Below are 20,450 nucleotides of genomic sequence, written 5' to 3' on the forward strand. Positions count from 1 at the left end.
AAAAAAAAAAAAAAAAAAAAAAAAAAAAAAAAAAAAAAAAAAAGAAGAAGCAAAAATTGCTCTAGGTATCAGACATTCCGAAGTGGTAGTGTCTTGCATTTGGCGTAGCTGTGAATGAAGCAGAGGCACAGCCTGTAAACCTGAGTCCTTACTGTGAAGTGTTGTGACCAGCAGGTGAGGGTGACTGGGCTTTGCCTGTAAATGGAAAGTCAGTTTGCTTTTTATTTTGATTTATTTATTGTGGCACATTAGCAAACATAAATATAATTATCAGTATAATGTGATTTCAAATGTCTTCTACTAAATGTTTAAATGCCCAATTAGAAATCTCATGTTTATTATTTTTTTTTGAAAATGTGAACACTATGAGAATTTAGTTCTTCCTGAAGCCAGAAAGCCAAGAGCCCCTGTACAGACTGCCTTTCTCACCATCATTATTACTGTCCTCAAGGCTATAAGATTTACTGCTCATTTTCTACTTGACTGAAGCTGGCAGTGTGACAAACAGTAAATTAAACGATTGCTTACAGATGGAGGGAAACACATTCTTGTTGCAAAAATGGAAACATCCAGGACTTCAAAGTGAGGTCAATCATCAGCTATCACTATCAGTTGCTGGGAAAGTGTTAAGTTCTTTATCCATCCCTGCAGTTCTTAAAACTAAATAGCTCAAATGAAAATAGCTAAAACTTTAAAGCTCCTTAAAATTTAAGACCCAAAACACTGTTTATCAAAGCTGGTTACCGGAACCATCCCCATCAATACTCCTGTTAGAAATGCAGATTTCTTGGCTTGCCCAAGTTCCTCAGAATCAGAAACTGTCTGGTCTTGCCAAGAATTTGCAGTTTTACCAAGTTTCCATTTCCCTAACCAAGGCTTTCAGTACTTTGTGTACACAGCGAAGCATGAGAAATTTTTTTGAAAGTATTTTTAATTATCACCATTTCTAACTAAAAACTAATTTATCTCATGCTTCGTTAGAGACATTTTAGAAAGTTTAATTCCAATCTTTAAAATTCCCACCTTCTTTCACTGTTTCCTTAAAAGAAAATAGATGGGTATATTTTATTTTGTATGTTATAAAGTTTGTGTTATTGATGTACATTATAGAATTCATGTAAACCTGAAATTCTCTGTGAATTTTTTCTATTGTAAAAGGTATATAAAAATTATAAATTATCATTTATATGAATGAGTTTCATAATTTTAATTTTATGTAAAGTGAGCTACACTTTTATTTGTTTTTCTTCTTCTATAGAGGGTATAGAGCTAGAGAGATAAACGTGCTATGTATTTTAAAAGCAATTGGGAAACTAATAGAAAATTTAATAGATAATTTAAATGAGTAAAGAAACAGTACTAAACTTGGATTCAAAAATCAGAGGAAAATTTAAGAGAGTAAAGGAAACCTTCTATAACTTAATTTACTGATAAAAAATAAGGATAAATAATTGGGTTGGGAGAAACAAGGTGGGTGGGATAATAATTAAAATATTTTGATAAAAGGATGAGGTGGTTGAGGTAAGGAATATGAAGATAATTTCATGGTCATCTCAGAGTAACAGAAAGGTAAGTGGTAGGGAGTTGGTGGGGAGATGGCTTAGTCAAAACAAAAATATGGCTGAATCTGCCATGTACACTCATTCATGTGTACATACTACTGACTGTATTCTAAGTTCTTTGTTACAAATCCTTTATTCTTTCCCCTAAAGGGAATCTCTTGGTTATAACATTCGTTAGCTACTTTGGAGCCAAACTTCATAGGCCAAAAATCATTGGAGCAGGTTGCCTGATCATGGGAGTAGGGACGCTGCTCATCGCCATGCCTCAGTTCTTCATGGAACAGTAAGTCTATGGCGGCCATTTTGTTCTAGCCTTGCCCAACATCTGCATTTCTTCCTTGGACAATTGCAACTGATTATTTAAATTGATGTTTAAAACATGTTGATTTTCTGTTTTATTTTTACTTATTACATCTTTGGAGAACGTTTCATAATAATTCAGTGGACCCTCGAGCTATGACTGAACTTATGTATGAATAACTTGGGTTAAGACTGGAATTTTTAGTTTTAACTTATGACCAAAGTCTTGAGTTATGACCCAAATGCCAGCCGCTTGTGCTTCCAAATGGTCTCAGATAAGACTTAACCCATAAAGTGTTCTGGAAGGAACATTAAAACATCCTTTACTGTATGAGGTTGAGAATTTTATGGCCAATGTCTGTCTAAGGACACTGAGATCTACCTGGAAAAAAATGTGGCCTAAAATGATGCAGGAGAGAGATTTTGAAGGCAATTGACCAATATGAATTATAACCAGCCCTTGGGAACGAATTGAGTTCATAAATCAAGGGTCCATTGTAATACTGACAATAATATGTAAGCAATATTAAAATACTACAGTGTATTGATGTCAAGATTAAAGAGAAAATTTTACCAATATATTATGAGTCAAATGCTTTCATTCAGTTATAAAGGCACTATATATAAGTAAAGCAAAATTAACATATGTAGCAAATGTCAAATGGGTCATGAGTGAATGTTATACATAATAAATACCAGATCATGTTAGTATTTGTAGGCTCCAGTTTCTGCATATTAAAAATATTACCTAGGTCCTAATGTTATTAACATCTTAAATGACACAGATAAAATGCTCATCAAAATTCTTAACATAAGTAATAGCTATGCTATTAATTTTGTGTTTTTATTGTTGTATTGTTATCAGTCTTCTTTAGGAAATTAAACCACTTCATTTTTTTTTTTTTTTTGAGACAAGTTCTTGCTATGCACTTCAGGCTGGCCTTGGACTCACTGTGTAGCACAGGCTGGCCTTGAACTCCAGGCAAATCCTCCTGCCCCTGCCTCCCAAGTACTATTCAGGTTACAGGCTTGCACCACCATGCCCAGCTATACCATTTAGTTTTTGTTTTGTTTTGATTTTCGTACTGGGGATTGAACTTGGGCCTTTGTGCTTGCGAGGCAGGAAACAGAACCACTGAGCCAAATCCCCAGCCCTATACCACCTAATTTTAAACTGTAATAAACAATGTAATTCTTCATTGTAATGAACAATGCTTTTGTCTTGAAGGTGTTGCTTAATAAATTGAAGGATATATTTGTTTATTCATTATTTAGTGTCTGCCACTTGCAAGGTACTATTCCAGTTAATGGGACTGTTTAGTGAGAAAAGAAACACATACAGTGCTTTCTCTTGTGAGATTTTCTATTAAGGTTTTTTTTTGTTGTTGTTGTTTGTTTGTTTTTTGAGATAGGGTCTCACTATGTAGTTGAGACTGCTCTGGAACTCACTGTGTAGCCCAGGCTGCTCTTGAACTCACAGCGATCCTCCTTCCTCAGCCTCCCAAGTGCTGGGATTACAGGAGTGCGCCACTACACCTGGCGAGGTTTTTTTTTTTTGTTGTTTTTGTTTTGAGATAGGGTCTCACTATGTAGTTGAGACTGCTCTGGAACTCACTGTGTAGCCCAGGCTGCTCTTGAACTCACAGCGATCCTCCTTCCTCAGCCTCCCAAGTGCTGGGATTACAGGAGTGCGCCACTACACCTGGCGAGGTTTTTTTTTTTTGTTTTGTTTTTGTTTTTGTTTTTAATGTTTTTATTCCTCTAGTACCAGGAATTGAACTCAGGACCTTGTGCTTGCCAGGCAGGCACAGTGCCACTGAGCCACATCCTCAGCCCTCTATCATGGTTTAATATAAGAACTTTTCAACTTTTCATAACACAATTCAGTAAAGGAGTACTGATCCGTAATTTTGATGTTGTTACTCTCTGGAAGCCTATTATACTCTGCCTAGCAGAAATACCCTTGATGTCTAACAAAATCTACTGAGCATGGATATTAATCATTAACGACCTACCACCAACAGGCTAAGTTAGGATTCCTGTGTTTAGCTGATCTAACTCATGAATTTAACAAATCTTTGTTCTGGGTAATGGTGTTAGGATAGGGCCGGAAAAATATCTCTGCCCTCATGGATATTATGAGGAGGAGATGGAAAAGAAATCATGATGCAGTGTGTCTGAGTATGAAAAGAACTATAGAGAAATATAACCCCATGAAGACACGTGAGGAGTGTGTGTATGGGGCAGGGGTTGCATTTTAGTTTCAAGGAGATGGTAACGCTTGAGGAAGACCTGAAAAAAGGGAAGATCCGTGCAGATAGCGAGGGAAGATGACTTCCAGCCTAAATAAAGGGGAAGTGCGGGGGTTTCTGCAGCAGGAGAGTCTGGAGTGTGGATGAGCTCCAAGGAGTCCATGGGACTTGAGTGGAAACAGCAATGAGAAAGCAGGCGTGAAGCTGAGAACTCAGTGGGAAAGCGATAGTGTGTTTAGGGTATTTCTCAAACATCAGTGGACATCCGAGTGACCCGAGGCTCTCGGTGAAATGCAGATTGCCCGACCCTGCTGGTCTTCAGACCATCCTTTGAGTAGTGGGCTGGGAACAGTTGCAAGGAGTCTAGATTCTCCTCTAAAAGAGGGGGGCCGCTACAGAGTCAGGAGCAAAGTAAGGTTATCTGACTTATATTTTTTAAAAAGTTGAGTCTGGTGGGGCAAGCTTGGAAAAATGGAAAATAGGAATCTGCTGTAGAATTTCATGCAGTACAATCAAGATCACATTCATTAGAATTTGAGTACAAGTCAGAACTAAAGCACCCAAATTGAGGATGACATTATTCCCTATTCAACTTGTCTCAAGACTACATGGATGGCTCTCATTGTACAGCTGAGTATATGAAACCTAAAGAAGTTAATTTGGGGGGGATTGTCACAAATAAAAAGTGACCTATGTGAACCTTATATAAGATTGTCTTTATTCAAATCTAAGCAGTTATGTTTGCCACAGTTACCTTTGGACAGAAATAATTCAGAAAGTTCAAATAATTAAATAATTTAAAAATACTGCAAAATCACTATCAGTACTCCCTTCAACGGTTTCTGTAATAATTTGTGAAATTGTATTGACTGTGATTTCAATACTAAGTGTGCCCTGTACAGTTGAGAATTGAAAGCAGCTACTGTCAGTCACTAACTCTTCACCTTTTTAGGTCAAGGACCCATTTGATAAAAGGATGAAAACTGAACCTCTTCCATTAAAGATTTACATGAAAACACACCTGTAAAGTGTTTTCATATTTGCAGTGGGGTTCATGGACCTATTAAATCGCAGTTTATGCAAGATAGATAGGAAGTACCCACTTAGCTAGCAACTGAAATGTTTTAATACCTCAATATAGTTTTCCTTTCCATGATGGAGTAGGCAGGTTTTTACAATTACTATTTCAATACATTACTAGGACTATTAGCTTCTAGTAATGTAGTACCTGCACAAAATAAGAATCAAGATGGTGTGTGATTTTTTTTTTTAACTAGGTACATCTTCCCTGAAGGATAAAAATGAACCAGAGAACTTGGCTCACATGGGGTTTTCAGAATGAGATTTTGAGGTGGGGAACTGCAGAAAACATTCCCGTAGTTCGGCCATCGAACACTGGCTTGGGGGCCTTCATAACCTTAGAAACAGAGGAAAAGACGGAATTAGAAATAACTTGGGGCCAGATTAATAAAATGCAGAGAAAAAGCAAAACACCCTCTGGATAAATTGTTCAAAAAGCCCATCTATCATGATCTGTTCTCTAGAATCAGCCTTCCACTTGTTCTGTTACATTTATAACTCTAAATGTAGTGTACACATGGCCGTGAATTATTCAATGATGGCTTTATTTTCCTCACTCAGAGAAAACTATGATCTTTTCATGTTTGCATACTTTTGTACCAAAGGAATAGGTGATTCACAGTCATTTTTTTTCTATGACAGTGAGTGTCTGTAAGTAACTCCTGGATTTATTTTCTTTCACTGGGTAATTGGCCATCCCAGGTATAGTTCAAAAACTGTGGACCAGACCTTACTATTTCCTCCTCAGCAAACAGCTTTATAATGCTGGTCGCATTAGTCATTTAGGTTCAGTGAGAGCCACAAGATCAACCAGATGTCCCAGTGAGTTGGGGAGCATATGGATAATGTTTTTTAGCAGGACGCTACTGTGTCTGTCCTAAGAAAATGTTTTTTTCTTCATACAGGTACAAGTATGAAAAATATTTGCCTTTCTCCAATTCTACTCTTAGCTTCTCTCCATGTCTCCTAGAGCCAAGCAGTCAATTACCAATTTCAGTTATGGAAAAATCACAACCCCAAATAAGTGATGGTAAGTGATTTTTTTTGTTGTTACTGCTTTACTTCACCAAGCAAACTATTTTTACCATATATTTATGTAATCATATACTTTAGTATGGATAGAAAAAAATCTTTGTGATTTTTGTTCTTAAATGTGTTACAATTTAAATGGCTATTAAAGTGCCATAAAAGTCCTAGAGTGTAAAGTAGTATATGATGGGATCATAGAAAACATACAGATCATCAAACCTTATGGAAGAAGCCTTAGTTGCTGGTGAATAGGAAAATATTCCAATGGGTCCAGAAAAGATGGGCTTGGTAAGCCAGGTGATGCTAGTTTAGCACAAATGTATCTCAGTCAGTTGCTCAGAGGTAAATACATGTAATTTCTTGTTTAATTTCACCAGAATGGCAAACACTTCATTTCAATTTGTCCTTTAACCTGCGACCTTTTCCGCAAGTGTTACTCCCTGATACTGTGCAGGGAGCCTGCGTGGAAGGTGGGGTTGGTTTTATCAGTCCTATGTCAGTTTAGAGGTCTGGAACCCTCTGGTCACCGTGTACATTCAAGGAAGGGGCTCAGCTTCTGTTTTTGCCCACACCCATTGTAGCATAGTAGCTCTCTCTCTCAGAGAGAAGAGGCTGTCTTGAGTACAGGGAAATAATTCCACTTTCCGCAAGCCTGAGAGTGCAGGGAATCGTGCCAGCCTGTCTGGTGTTCCACTGACTGTAACATGAAGCAGCAATGACACATGTGAGCCGCCCTTACGAATGTGGAAATCATTTCCTCTCTGGCCCTCTCACCATTGGAAGCCCTGGGCGGTGCTTCAGGCGGGGATGCTGAGCTATGCTGAGCAGCTCTTTTAAACCAGGGGTCTTGCAGCCTCCCTGAGCTCTGCTGGCCAAGGCGGCACAGGTCTTCCTTGCTCACAGAGCCTACAGATGTGTCCAGAGGTGTCACGAAGTCCCCAGGGTTCAGCATGAACAAGGAGAATGCAGCCTTCCTCCTGGTGATTCCCATTCCAGCTCACCCCCATCTTCCCCCATCTCGCGGCCTGCTCCTTCCTGGGGAACTGATTCTGTATGGGAAGCCCTGAAGCCTTCCTTGTGTGCACCTGCTACCCAGCCACACCTCTATCTATTCCATAAAGCCTTCATCTCCCAGTAATATCTTTCTTAATATTGTTGAGTTGTCTTTTCCTGGGCAATGAACTGTCGTCTGGCTGTTCGAATGGAAAGAAGGGTCAGAGGGCTAAAAATATGGAAATGTGGGAGAGGGGAAGAAGAGCAAAGGACATAAAAATGCAAGTGTTTACTTTTACCTGCAATCTGAAAAGAAGGAAAAGCATTCTCGACCAAGACAATCTAAAAGAAGGTAATAGATACATTCAGGAGTACATGGTCAAATCAAAGGAAAAGAGCAAAAGGTAATAGTAATAAAGTATAAATAAGTAATAAAAGTAATACAATAGATAATAAACTTAATTTGTGTCCACATATGAAGACAAGTTGCTGGCTAAAGAGTTTGGAGCTCCATCTACCCACTGTACAGTCACTCATAGCCCACGCTTCATAATCAGAAGTCACTTTAAGGGTTAGTAATTGGCCTACCCGCTACCTAACAAAACTGAATGCGTACGTAAGGACCAAAATGCATAATAGAAAATGTAAATCAGAAGAAAGGCTCCAAAGGGGAAGGGGAAGTGGGAGGTGTAGGGGAAAAGAGAGAAGGTAAAGGAATAAATATGAGACAAGGAAAAAAACATGAAGTCTTTGAAAACAGGAAGAGGTAGAGGGGTTGAGGGGAGGGCAGGCGAATGGGAAAAAAATAAGAACCGAGATACATCATGTAAAGGTACAAATTCCCAATGATGCAGGCCATCATATTGTATACCTAAAATGGACCAATTAACTTAATGAATTAAAAAAAAAGAAATACTAAAAAATGTCTGCAAAGCACAACTCAGTGTGTGGGAGAGAGGGGACAGTCAGATGTGAACACCAGAGGTGGCTGACATTATCAGTTTTATCGAAGTGGCTAATCTCTTTAGAACTGTATTTCATTCACAATACACATGGTCCTAACATGATATGACTTTTATGAATGCACCTTAAAATTGTTAGCTTTGAATTTTACTCTCACAATAGTGCCGTAAGTTCTTTTTGCTGTAATATTCATACTGCTGAAGCATGATACTTTTGGAATTGGTTTGGGGAATATTAAAATTGCTTAATCACTAACAAGTGGAATGGTGGACAGTCCTGCCCTGTGTTGAGCATCCACTACACAAAACTTTGCGTTTCAGATACAATTTGCTCAACAATAAAATTACATGTGATTTCTGTTGAAACACAGAAAAGTCCAAAAGGTAAGGTGAGAAGGCCTTTCTTTGCTCAAAATCTGTCTCACCCAAGATAGGATACTGAATGTTATTGGAGTATAGGAACGCAAATAGCCCTGCATGGGAACAAAAAGAAAAGAAGAAACAGACAAGATTGAGTGGGACCAGGAAGCAGTAGGAGCTCCCAGGTCCAGTCTCTAGGGTATGTAACTGCGTAAGAGACTGAAGGCACAAAACACCTTCTGAGTTTGTCCAAACTCCTATCAAATTAGGTCTGCTGCCGATTTTACTTTTGCATTCTAGCTGGATCTTAGAACCCGTTGTAGAATTCAGAATAAATATTTAGTTTTGACAGTGATCTCATCGTAACCCTCTTGTTTGCTTTCCCTTCAAGAATGTGCCGTGGATGCCAGCTCGTCCATGTGGATTTATGTGTTCCTGGGAAATCTTCTTCGTGGGTTGGGAGAAACTCCTATCCAGCCTCTGGGCATTGCCTATCTGGATGACTTTGCCAGTGAAGACAATGCCGCTTTCTATATCGGTAACGCCCACCCGTCATCTTGGGAAGCAGGGTGCCCAGTCTGCTCAGTTCCCTGCCGTACTAATGTAGGTAGCGTGTCTGTACGAGGTGTGGGGAGTTTTGTACTCCATCTCCACTGCCTGTCCAATGAACACATTTCTGAAGCGCACACTCTGGATTTGGATGATTAAGGTACCTCATAAGTTAGAAGGACCTATTGTAGTATAGGTAAAGAACACACCAGATTAGAAGAAAACAGCTTTGAGCTCAACTGCAGTGACACAGGACCTTGTGAAAATATCTTTGGGCTTCAGGTTTCATAGATTATTTTTATCAGAATAAGGATACCATTGAGGCATCTATGTGTGATGATTTTTTAAATACATTTTCTTTCCCTGCAGCTCTAGAAACTGATTTCTATTTTTTTTTTTTTCTGTGAGGACTAGGCAGTGGTTAATTCTGGGATCTTGATAACAACAGCCAATAAAGACAAGTATAAACAGGCTAGGAGCAAGCTCTGAGGATACCCCATTTCCCAAAGAGGTTTCAGAGGAGAGACCAACAGCTGAAGTCACAAAACTCAAAGTAAGGTAGCAGAGGCAAACTCTCAAGGCCAGATGCATCTGAACAGCTTTTAGGGGGTCCTTCTTACACACTAGGAATTAAGCTAGAATCTAGAGTTACAGGAATGACTACAGTTTGTTCCATTTCACACATCAGTGTTGATTTATTGGAGTTCTGACCTTTTGAAGGTCCTTTTTCAGGGACAGTGGGCGAGACTTAAGAGGTCTTCGCTTAAATCCACTCTGGGGCCATCACTGGCTAAGCACTATGGAACTCCAGGGTATTCTGCTTACAGCCAAGCAGGCCGGAATTACCAACCGAGCACTTGCTTTCATCAAACATTACAGCATAAATCAGGAACTGGCAGTGGAACAAATGGTCCATCATACGCACTGGGAAAATACTGGCGAGAAGTGGCAGCCAGGAGTTTTCATCCTCTCCAGGATCCTGTTTGCCTTCTCCTCTCTTCTGCAAAGGGCCTGGTAACTGGTATTTATTCCTCTAGTTAATTTAAATTGGCCTCTGTGGGGTGTGTGAACTTTGAGCTCTGCAGGGAAATGAAAGGTAGATGGAGGAGATGTTTTGTAGCAAGAGCTACCGGGAATGGTGCCCTTTTAGGCAATCTGTTCCAGTCACCTGTACCTTCCTGCTGCAAAGTCCAGTACCTCTGCTGGCTGCTTCCTGCAGTCTGCAGAAGCTCTCTTCTCAAAGCCAGTCCCACAGAACCTCAGCATGAACGGATGCACTTTTTTTACTAAGGTGGAAGGAGTCAATTTTAATGTCAAGATGAATCTCATGTTTAACTGACCATAAAACATTTTGAAAGGCTACCAAAGTTAGTAAAATTCCAAGTTGTAACAGTGGACAATCTAATCCTAGAGACTACAATTTGCCTCCTTCTGGGAAATTAACTTCTTCAGTCTTCTTGGCATTATTTTCTAGGAGGCAGTTAAGGCTTCAGAAGTGTTCATTCTTCTCCCTAAGCGGAGAAGGATTTATTTCCCGACTCAGTGCAGTTGAAAAATGGACAAATTAAACACATACAAAGGAAAAGCTGAAACATCTGCAGCTACTTACGGATCTCACTCACATTTCTTGTTTAAAATTTTATTAATTTATCAAAGCAAATAAATGGCAGCTTCTTTCTTTCTCTTTTGGTACAGGGTGTGTGCAGACGGTTGCAATTATTGGACCAATTTTTGGCTTCCTGTTGGGCTCATTATGTGCCAAATTGTATGTGGATATTGGCTTTGTAAACCTAGGTAAGGGGGTTTATTTTTATTTATTCATTTTAATTTGGTTACTGCTATTTTAAAAATGGAAGCAGTGTGGAAAATATCAAGTTACCTTTTTATAAATGGTAAAGAGAGGGTGTTAATCTTTATAAAATGAAGAGTCTATGGGAAATGTATCACTGTCACTATCACATGCATTAATAGATGGAATATGAAAAATTGCTGGTAATTAGAACTAATGACCCATAGTTTCTTATGAAGATGTATCCTATTTCTCTTCTGGTTTTCTAATAAAAATGCAGTTCATACACAGTTAAGAAAGTGGCTACATGTTGACTTTTGTTGGTCTCAGGTGTGACATTTATTACACTTACATCAATTGCTAGTGTATTTGGGGACTTCCAGAAACACCAGAGATTTAAAATGTCTGGCATCTAAACCTTCCTCAAGCTTTCTTTTCTTAATGAACATTTTTTTTTAAATGAAGGCATATTATAGCAAGACAAGCTTTCCTTTTAGGAGATTGCTTGTTCAGGAAACAAACGGGAAGGGACTGATTTCTCCAAGACTATTAATTTATTTCCATCCCTGTGAGAAATACCCCTTAGGAATAGATATCAGTCACTCATTGTTTTCTTTACAAAAATAAGTCCAAAAATCAATTAGAAGCAATAAGCTACATTAAAAAAAAATCTGGTACTGTATGATGAAGTCATTGTGTGTTAGAATGCAAAATTCTTGTACTGTTTCAATCAAATAGACTGAAATATGTGTTCCAAGATTTTCTTTATTCATTCATAACCTCCCTCAAAATTATTTTATATTTATCCTGTCCCAAATGCCCCTCTACACTAGTGAGCACAACAGTTGAATTCTTTGGCTTCTTGCAGTTTAAAATCCAGCAGTAGAGACTGATATACTTGACTGAGTATTGGTGTGGGGACTGTTGCGGAGGAGGATCGTTCAGGAGAAGCAGCTAATGTGCAGGGATGAGCTAGTGATCACGTTTCACCTGGTATAGTGCACTGATATCGAGCCTGCCTGTCAGAGGACATGTGTTCATATGCCTCTTGTCTTCAGTGTGGTGGATGTGTAGGGACATGTTTTGTAGCTTCTTACAGAGAATAAAAGAAGAGCCCACTTACTTTGATTCAGAAAACCAAGTGTTCGCTTTGAAGTTGTCAGAAATGGTGTGACATTTTTTTGTGAGAAAATTGAAGTTTTATTTACATATACATACCTTGCTTCAGACTTAGAGTAGCTCTAAAGTATTATTAATAATCATGTAATAAATGACACTCTGCCAATACTAACCCAGGTGAGCCTTAGCTTTACCACCTGTGAAATAAGAGCCTTCCAGTAGGTTTGGGCTGGGCATTGCAGAGTGTAACTTGTTAAGTAAAACCTTAAACAGATATTCAATATGCAAGCCAAAGGGATGTGACCCTGATGCGGTGTGGCCAGTGTAGGAGGTTCTGAGCCATCCTAATTTTCCCTCACGCATCGCTTTTCTCCTGCCTGAAGACCAGATGGCAGATTGAAAATCAGGAGACCCCTTGTAGAATATACTTTAAACTGAAGAAACTGAGGAAGGAAACATCGTCTTTCAGAAAGACCCAAATCCCTTTAACAAACAAAATAATGATACTGAAAACAAACGCGTGTGTATGCGTGTGTGCATCATGTATAAATTATTAGGTATTTTTAAGGATGTGATAGAACTAGTGCTAGGATTTCATTTTGATTTAAAGTAGCATATTTCACACCGTGGCGTTGATCTGTATGCTGCTCAGTCATCTTGTCTGTCTTTCAGACCACATAACCATTACTCCGAAGGACTCTCAGTGGGTAGGGGCCTGGTGGCTTGGTTATCTGATAGCAGGGGCCGTAAGTCTTCTTGCAGCTGTGCCTTTCTGGTGTTTACCCAAGAGCCTACCGAGACCCCAAAGCAGAGAAGACTCTAATTCTTCAGAGAAATCCAAGTTTATTATAGATGATCAGATAAAATACCAAACACACGCTGGAGAAAAAGCAAAAATATTGGAAATGGCAAGAGGTAAATCAGATTTTTCTTGATTTTGAAGTAAGTTCAGTTTTCCTGTTAAGGTGTTAGGGGATTCAAAAGCAATACCACTCTCTTCCTCCCCTGCATTAAAAGAGAGAGAGAGAGAGAGAGAGAGAGAGAGAGAGAGAGAGAGAGAGACTTACAGGAAACAGAAAGATCAAAGTCAGTATTCTTATAAGAAAATGGATTAAAACACATGCCCAGAAACCTTGATAATTTTCCTCGCATGCATCTCCTCTCTGTCATACTTCCTCAGTTGAGTCCCTATAATTATTTTTACCCAGAATTGATGCTTTCTATAAGTCCAGAGGACAGGGGAAAAAAAAAAAAGAATCTTCATGACTTGCAGCTTTTTAACAGATGAGATGTGCCCATTTCAGAATTGTGCTTTAATGTATGTCTTATAATAATGATCAAAGAAGTAAGTGGCAGGAATGGAGTTTAGGGGGACAGAAGTGTTCTAACGAATTCTCTCCATGGAAATGGGCCACCAGGAGATTAGCCCCATTTCCTCATTTCAGCAATGCTATATTTACATTTTTAGAAATTCTTTACTTTGCTACAAAAAAGGAAAAAGGAAGAATGTCAAAGCTCTATTCCAAAGCAAAACCAACCATATTCCTTGAGGTTAAAGGAGATAATTCTCCTGTTTCTTTCCCTGTGGCTAAGACTTGAATTTGAAGAATAGATACCCCAACTTAAAGTGCTTGATGCCCTGCCCACAGCTTCCTGCTGAGTGGCCGGGGAATTCTCTCAGTCACTTGGTCTTTGACCCACGTATCACTTAGAGAAATCTGTTTCTGATTTTTTTTGCTGTGAGATAAACTGTATTGTATGCCTCTAGAAGCGAGGGCTTGTGTCTGGATTCGAACATGGCCAGGCTGCAGCCTGGATTTGTGCCACTGACTTAACACACATTCAGTGTGGAAATGAACCTCCCTGAAAACACTCCTAAACTCTGGGACAAAACTCTAGCCAATCTTCTACCAGTCATGACACTGTCATACACTACTCCATATTGTCTTACAGATTTTCTTCCATCACTGAGAAGTCTTTTGGGAAACCCAGTGTACTTCTTATATTTGTGTGCAAGCACTGTTCAGTTCAATTCTCTATTTGGCATGGTGACATATAAACCAAAGTACATCGAGCAGCAATATGGACAGTCATCTTCCAAGGCCAACTTTGTCATAGGTATGCTCGCCTGTCCTCCACACTTCCTACATGCAGTGCCGTAATTGGCATCTGTTTACTCTCAGTAATCTTCAGTTGTTCCAGTAATTATAGACTGAAGGTAATCTAGGGCATTTTAGGTGACATCAAAAAGTAAGTAGAAAAAAAATGTAGCAGAATAAAGTATTTAGTCTGTGGCACAACTGTATAGCAAGTATTATTCCTAACTGTATGTGACCTAGAGACAAATTCTCAAAGCTCTTGAAAAAGTAACATCCTATATGCATTTTATTAGGAAATCATTAATGCTGAGTAGTTGTGTTTGAAGTTTAGCTGAAACGTCACAAGATTAGCAAGTATACATGAACTGATGTAATGGTGTCAATTTCTGGAATGATATAAAATGGTGACTTAGATAGATTAAAAGGTGTTTACCATGACTCCAAGACTTTTCTGATTCCTAGTGATTGAGTTATTTAAGAGCTGTGTCTCTAACAGTTCTAAGTCACTAATCAGAATAGTATTCAAGGGCCAAGAAAAGCATGAAGAAATCAAGACCAGCATATGATGATTACCCTGGAAGTAATTGGGTACTTTAAAAACCTAGGGTTGTTTCTTTAGTCCAGGACAACGTCATTTAATATTACTGTTTCAAGATATAAAATATATTCTATTTTTTTGGATAATATATTCTTTGGACACACTCCTTTATGATAAGAGAGTCCAATAGTTTAACATAATTTATTCTCCATGGGAGATATGAAAAATCACTCCATGTATCTCTTTCTGTAACCAAAGAAACAAAACACCAAAATGCTGAGCCTATTTGGGGACATATAATTTTCCTCTCCTAAGCCTCTCTAGTAGTATTCAGCCGATGCGAATCGAAAAGACCCTTTGTTTGGGCTCTTCTCCAAAATACTAAAAGTTAAGAGGTTAGATTACTGAATGAACTTTTTCACCTTTAACATTAACTGGTTCAGATAATTGAATCATACTATTTTATGTTTGACTTGAAGAAATATTTTAGATTTTTCCTCAAACTCCTTTCCTTGCCAATGATGCTTTATGTTGGTTTTACCAAGAATATATGTGGAATGGAAACTTGAAATATTCGTTTTCTTTGTAGCTTCTATATAGTTATCAATGTGCAATTTACAACCAGCAGTTTAGTCTACAGAATTGGCTATATGAATAAATGTTTACGTATGCATGTTTACATGTGTATCTGTGTATATGTATGCTCACGTGTGCCTATGTAGTAACACCATGTAGAGCCCAGAGCACATTTGAGGACCCCAGAATACTCTCTCTAGTCAGTGCCTGTCCACAAAGCTAGTATTTACTCTGAACTCTATCATCATGGATCAGTCCTGCCTATTTTCGAACTTCCCATATAAATTGAATGGTGAATATTCTTTTTTTGTCTAACTTATTTCAATTGAAGTGAAATCTACGAGATTCATTCACGTTGTTGTGTACTGCAGTTGCTTTGTTCTTGTTCACTGTTGTACAACAGTGTACTAATAGAATATATCTGAATTTATTCATTTTTATTGCTGATGAACATTTGGATTCGTTTTTGACTTTTGCCCTTACAAATAGCATTGCTGTGTCTATTCCGCATACTATATGTTGGGGAGCTGATACACCTATATCCTTTGGCTACACTATGGAGTACAGTTGCTGGCCACAGGGACTATGTGTCTGTGCCGAGGGGACTGCAAAGTCATACTCCTATTAGAAGTGTGAGAGCATTCCAATTGCCCCACATCCTTGTCAGCACTCGGCATGGCCAGTCTTTTCATTCCAACCACTCTTCTGGGATATGGGGTGGTGTTTTTGTCACTTTGTCGTTGCTGGCACAAAATATACAACACTCATAACTTAAAGGAGGAGGGCTTTAGTTTGGCTCGTGGTTTCAGTTCCTGGTTGTCTGGCTTCAGGCAGAAACAGCCTGGCAGGAGGACCTGGGCAGGGGACAGCTGCTCCTCCCGAGGCAGCCAGGAAGGAGAGTGTAAAGGGAGGAGCTGGGGAGGGATAAATGCCCTTCCGGGTCACGCCCCCAGGAACACCTATTCCAGCTCCACCCCACCTCCTAACAGCATACTCAGCTCTCATTAATTCTCTGATGCATATAATGCCCCAGTGCTCCAATCACTTTCCAAGAACACCACCTCTGAAAACCTGAGAATGTGGTGGTACATTCTAGATCTAAACCGTCACGGAGTTTCTCATTGTCCCGTAATTTGCATTTATCTGATTATCACTGATGTTGAACACTTTTGCATGGGCTCATTTGTCCTTTCAACATAGTCTTTTACTAATTCTAATCAGTCACTGGCCCATTTGACTTTTTGCTTACATATCATTTTCCTATTTTTTTGTTGGAATACTGTATATTTTCCACGATTCAAGTTTTTTACTGCACGTAGTGTTATAAGTATTTTCTTACAAACTTCTTGCCTTTTTATTCTGCTGTGATGAACTTCTTAATTGTATTTAGACCAATTTTTAATGTTTCCTTTTCATTAGTGTGATTTTGATTGTTCTGATAAATCCTTGTTAAATCCCAAGGTTATCAAACTATTTTTCCAACACTACTGCTAATATTAGAATTTAGTATTAATTCTTTTAGTGTTCACATAGTTATAAGTCTTTTCATATCATCTTTTCTGAAGGAAAGGGTCAAGGCTCAGTGAAAATAAGAAAGACCATTATTCTCTGTGAACAGTAGTAATAGGATAGGGTTTTAAGTAAATGTTTATTTCTCATATCAATACTTTGTATCAATATTTTGAATTTTAGGGCATTTAAATTTTTTTCTCACTGGAATGATAAGTTTTTCATTTTCAAATTGAAAAATGAGTTTCATAAAGGAAAATTAAGAGCATTATTTAGATAGAGCAACTTATAACAGAAAGTTAAATTATATGTAATCACATTTATTTGGAGGTAGTAATTGATATATTTTTACCTCAAAAAATACTTTTAATGATTATTATCACAGGTGAAAATAGCTAAAGTCCTGAGAGACTCAGGGACCTGCCCAATATAATACATATAGATTATTTATGTGTCCGTTATGAGATAATTAGGAATAAAATTTTTTCTTCAGTTTTTGGAGGGCTGGCCAATCTGTAGTAGTTTCAGATGACATTATTTCATAAAAGTCATTCCACTACTTTGTGCCTGTTAGATTTCTAAAGAAGAAAATATTGACCTAGACTCTCATCAAATGCTCTTGGTGTATGATAGTAGATGACAAAGAGTGGATATTTCTGTAAAAAAGATAAAATTTTCTAATATTTATGTATGGAAAATTGCATAGTTTTTTGTTTGTTTTTTAATTTGTTCTTTGCATAATGGCTCAGGAAGTTTGTGTGAGTGCACATGGGCTTCTTTTGGAGATTTACAAAATGATGTGTTTTCCTTTCTCCTCAGGGCTCATCAACATACCGGCAGTGGCCCTAGGAATATTCTCTGGGGGAATAGTCATGAAAAGATTCAAACTCAGCATGTGTGGAGCTGCCAAACTCTACTTGGGATCATCTGTCTTTGGTTACCTCCTCTTCCTTTCCCTCTTTGCCCTGGGCTGTGAAAATTCTGAGGTGGCCGGACTTACTGTCTCCTACCAAGGGTATGTTTCCTAGTTAACCATTTTGAGAAGATTGGCTCATTTAATTCAATTAATTATTGATAGAATTCTAAAATAGGAATTTGATTTTTAGGCTTTGTAGCTGTGGAAAAAAACTGCTTTTATTATGGAATAACTGAAAGTATTTAAAAGTGGGGATCTGTTATTGTCACTAAAATTTGTCATTTACTTTGAATTTGAATGTCTTAAAGAAATACCAAAAAATGCTAAATCTGTGTCTTACATTAGTGAATCAACTTAAGTGAAACTACATGAGAGTGGAAATGCAGACCTTGAGTCTTGCCTCCGCCGATTTTCCTCCGATTTTTAATGAGGTGATTGTAGTTGAAGTTATTGTAGGAGTTACTGTAGTGACATTGTTTGATTCAGTTGAGCACACTCTTGTCTTGGTCATAGTCAGCAGTGTAGATTGAGGATGTTAATTGTGGGGTGGCCTGATGACACACACCTGTAATTTCAGGACTCCAGAGGCTGAAGCAGGAGCATTGCAAGTTCTAGCCCACCCTGGGTGACTTAGTGAGATGCTGGCCCTAAATTAAAGATTTTTTTTAAAAAAGGCTCAGTGAAAAGGCCTTGGGCTCAATCCCCAGTGGTGAAACAAATGTTCATTGTCAATATAAATTACAAGGGGGTTCTGGAAGAATAGAAACCTGCGTGTGATCCTTGTGGTAGATGTACAGTGGTAGAGTAATGCATATTTTGCAATTTACAAAACACCTCAACTTTCATTTTCTCACGTATAGTCTCTGAACACCTTTATGTGGAAAACTTTGTTACTCTATTTAAAGGAAAGTGAGTTTAGAAAAGTCAGTTAGCTTCTTCACAGTTTTGTCTATCAAAGCCAGATCTTGGGTCTGAAGATAGCGGAGACCAAACGTAGAGTGCACTCTCTACCTAATTCTGTATCTCAGCCTCAAGCAAATATATAAGCGGACAATAGCAGCAAACGTGAAGATCGCATGAAAAGTATATTTACCTAATAAAAGATTAAATATTATTTTGGAAAAGAAAAAAAAAATATTCATTGAGTACTAGCTTCTTCAAAGCAGTCACCTGGGGAGATTTTTTGTTTTTCTTTTTGAGAAAGGGTCTCACCGTATAGTCCAGGCTGGCCTTGTACTTGTGACGATCCTCCTGCCTCAGCCTCCCTAGTATTGAGATCACAGGCACGCACAACCGTGACAGGCACCTTGAAAGATTTTAACCTTGACAGAATTGAAATAATGCTATCATCTTTTAAAATTTCTCAACGTCCTCTTTTGAAATTGCTTTCCATATTTTTTTTAGAGCAACCCAACAATGGAAAAGGTTTAACCTCTGAGAATAGCTTTGAAAGCAGCTGAAATAAATGGCAGCATCTCTGGGAAAATCTCTCACCTTTCAACATTCACTATTTGGGAATAAAATCTCCCTTGGGTGTAAACATTGTGACATACTTGCTGAAACTCTTCTTACAGTTAAAACTTTAAATCACAACTCCACTGTATGTAATTAACTTCTGCCCCGGATGGCAAATTAAACTTACTTTGTGTAATATGAAATAGAAAGTTTATAAAATACCAAGTGTTCCCCATGGGTTGTCCCACTTGGCTTGGTCCCTGGAGATTGTTTTGATTCTAGACCTTGAGAGGAACTCTCTAGCCAATCTTTAGATACGGTAATGACAGTGACCCTGATGGGAGATAAGAACTTGGAATCACAAGACCTGGGAAGGTTCTACTTCCTGGTCTGTCACCAGCACACTGTACGACTTTGAGAAAGTTACCTGACCACTCTGGACCCCACTGTCCTGATCTGCCAAATGAGCGGCAGCCCACATTATTCCAGTTTCCTTGCAATGCTGGAGTTCCATGATCTCAATTAGACAGTACCCATAATGGCCCAATTCTGGGATTTCAAAGCCTCAGTTTTACAGTTTCAGCAGATCCTAGCAAAGAGTTAACAATTTGTGGAACAGAATATGATGAAATATTCCTGTAGGACTTCCCAGGGTGCCCAGACCCTTTTCCTCTCTTTGGAGCGACTCTGTGATGACCAAGTCCTTGGCCGTTCTATTAGGTGGAAAATGACATCAATTAAGATTTTATGACTGCAGTCATTACAGGAAATAGCTCACAGAGGTAGAAGCCAAAAGGACTGGTTCTTTTCTACAAAATAAAATATCGTTTTTCTTTGATAAATGATTTCCCAGAAATCCTGTTACTTAGTCTACTGTGCATGAAGAATTGTTCTTGTTGCTCGAAATACATACAGCTCGCACCTGTTGAGGGTGCATGCCAGTGTATTACTTGCTTGTTGTAAGTCCCTCAAATATCACTGTAAAAAAAATTGTGGGGAAAGGGATGAGCAAATAAAAGATAATATGTTTGAAACGAGAGAGGATCAAGTGAATTATGAGTGGCCCATGGCAGAAAACCTGGAGCACATAGCAATGCGCTGCCTTTGTGGAAGTGCCTTGGAGAGCCATGGAGGAGTCTGAAGAGTGTTGGAGGAGAGAGGATTAGGCAACTCTGAAGAAGAAGTGAGGGAAAGGAATTCTAGGAGAGATAAAGGGACAATGTGAGAGAATGAGAGAGAACAAAACAGAAGTGGGGAGGAGGGGGGGAGGGAGGGAGGGGAGAGGGAGGACATGGAGAAAACAATGTTATGCAAAATAACATAACACTGAAAAGAGCCAACACTTTGAGGGAAAACATTGTT

General features: G+C 38.6%; 1 protein-coding gene across 4 annotated transcripts in view; it reads left to right on the forward strand.

Annotated features, from left to right (window-relative positions):
- Window positions 1–20,450, forward strand: part of Slco1c1 (solute carrier organic anion transporter family member 1C1) — a 48,438-nt gene that overhangs the window by 8,805 nt on the left and 19,183 nt on the right. For 3 of the 4 annotated variants that reach the window (XM_033766274.1, XM_033766273.1, XM_010615799.2), the window contains 7 exons: window positions 1,713–1,845; window positions 6,100–6,224; window positions 8,930–9,076; window positions 10,783–10,881; window positions 12,668–12,910; window positions 13,949–14,113; window positions 17,537–17,732. In XM_033766274.1, coding sequence (XP_033622165.1) covers window positions 1,713–1,845; window positions 6,100–6,224; window positions 8,930–9,076; window positions 10,783–10,881; window positions 12,668–12,910; window positions 13,949–14,113; window positions 17,537–17,732 — 1,108 coding nt within the window. The remainder of the gene's footprint in view (window positions 1–1,712; window positions 1,846–6,099; window positions 6,225–8,929; window positions 9,077–10,782; window positions 10,882–12,667; window positions 12,911–13,948; window positions 14,114–17,536; window positions 17,733–20,450) is intronic. The other variant, XM_010615807.2, reaches the window with a different exon arrangement.

Source organism: Fukomys damarensis, unplaced genomic scaffold, assembly GCF_012274545.1.
Source record: "Fukomys damarensis isolate Sample0158 unplaced genomic scaffold, DMR_v1.0_HiC HiC_scaffold_19, whole genome shotgun sequence".
Lineage (NCBI taxonomy): Eukaryota > Metazoa > Chordata > Mammalia > Rodentia > Bathyergidae > Fukomys > Fukomys damarensis.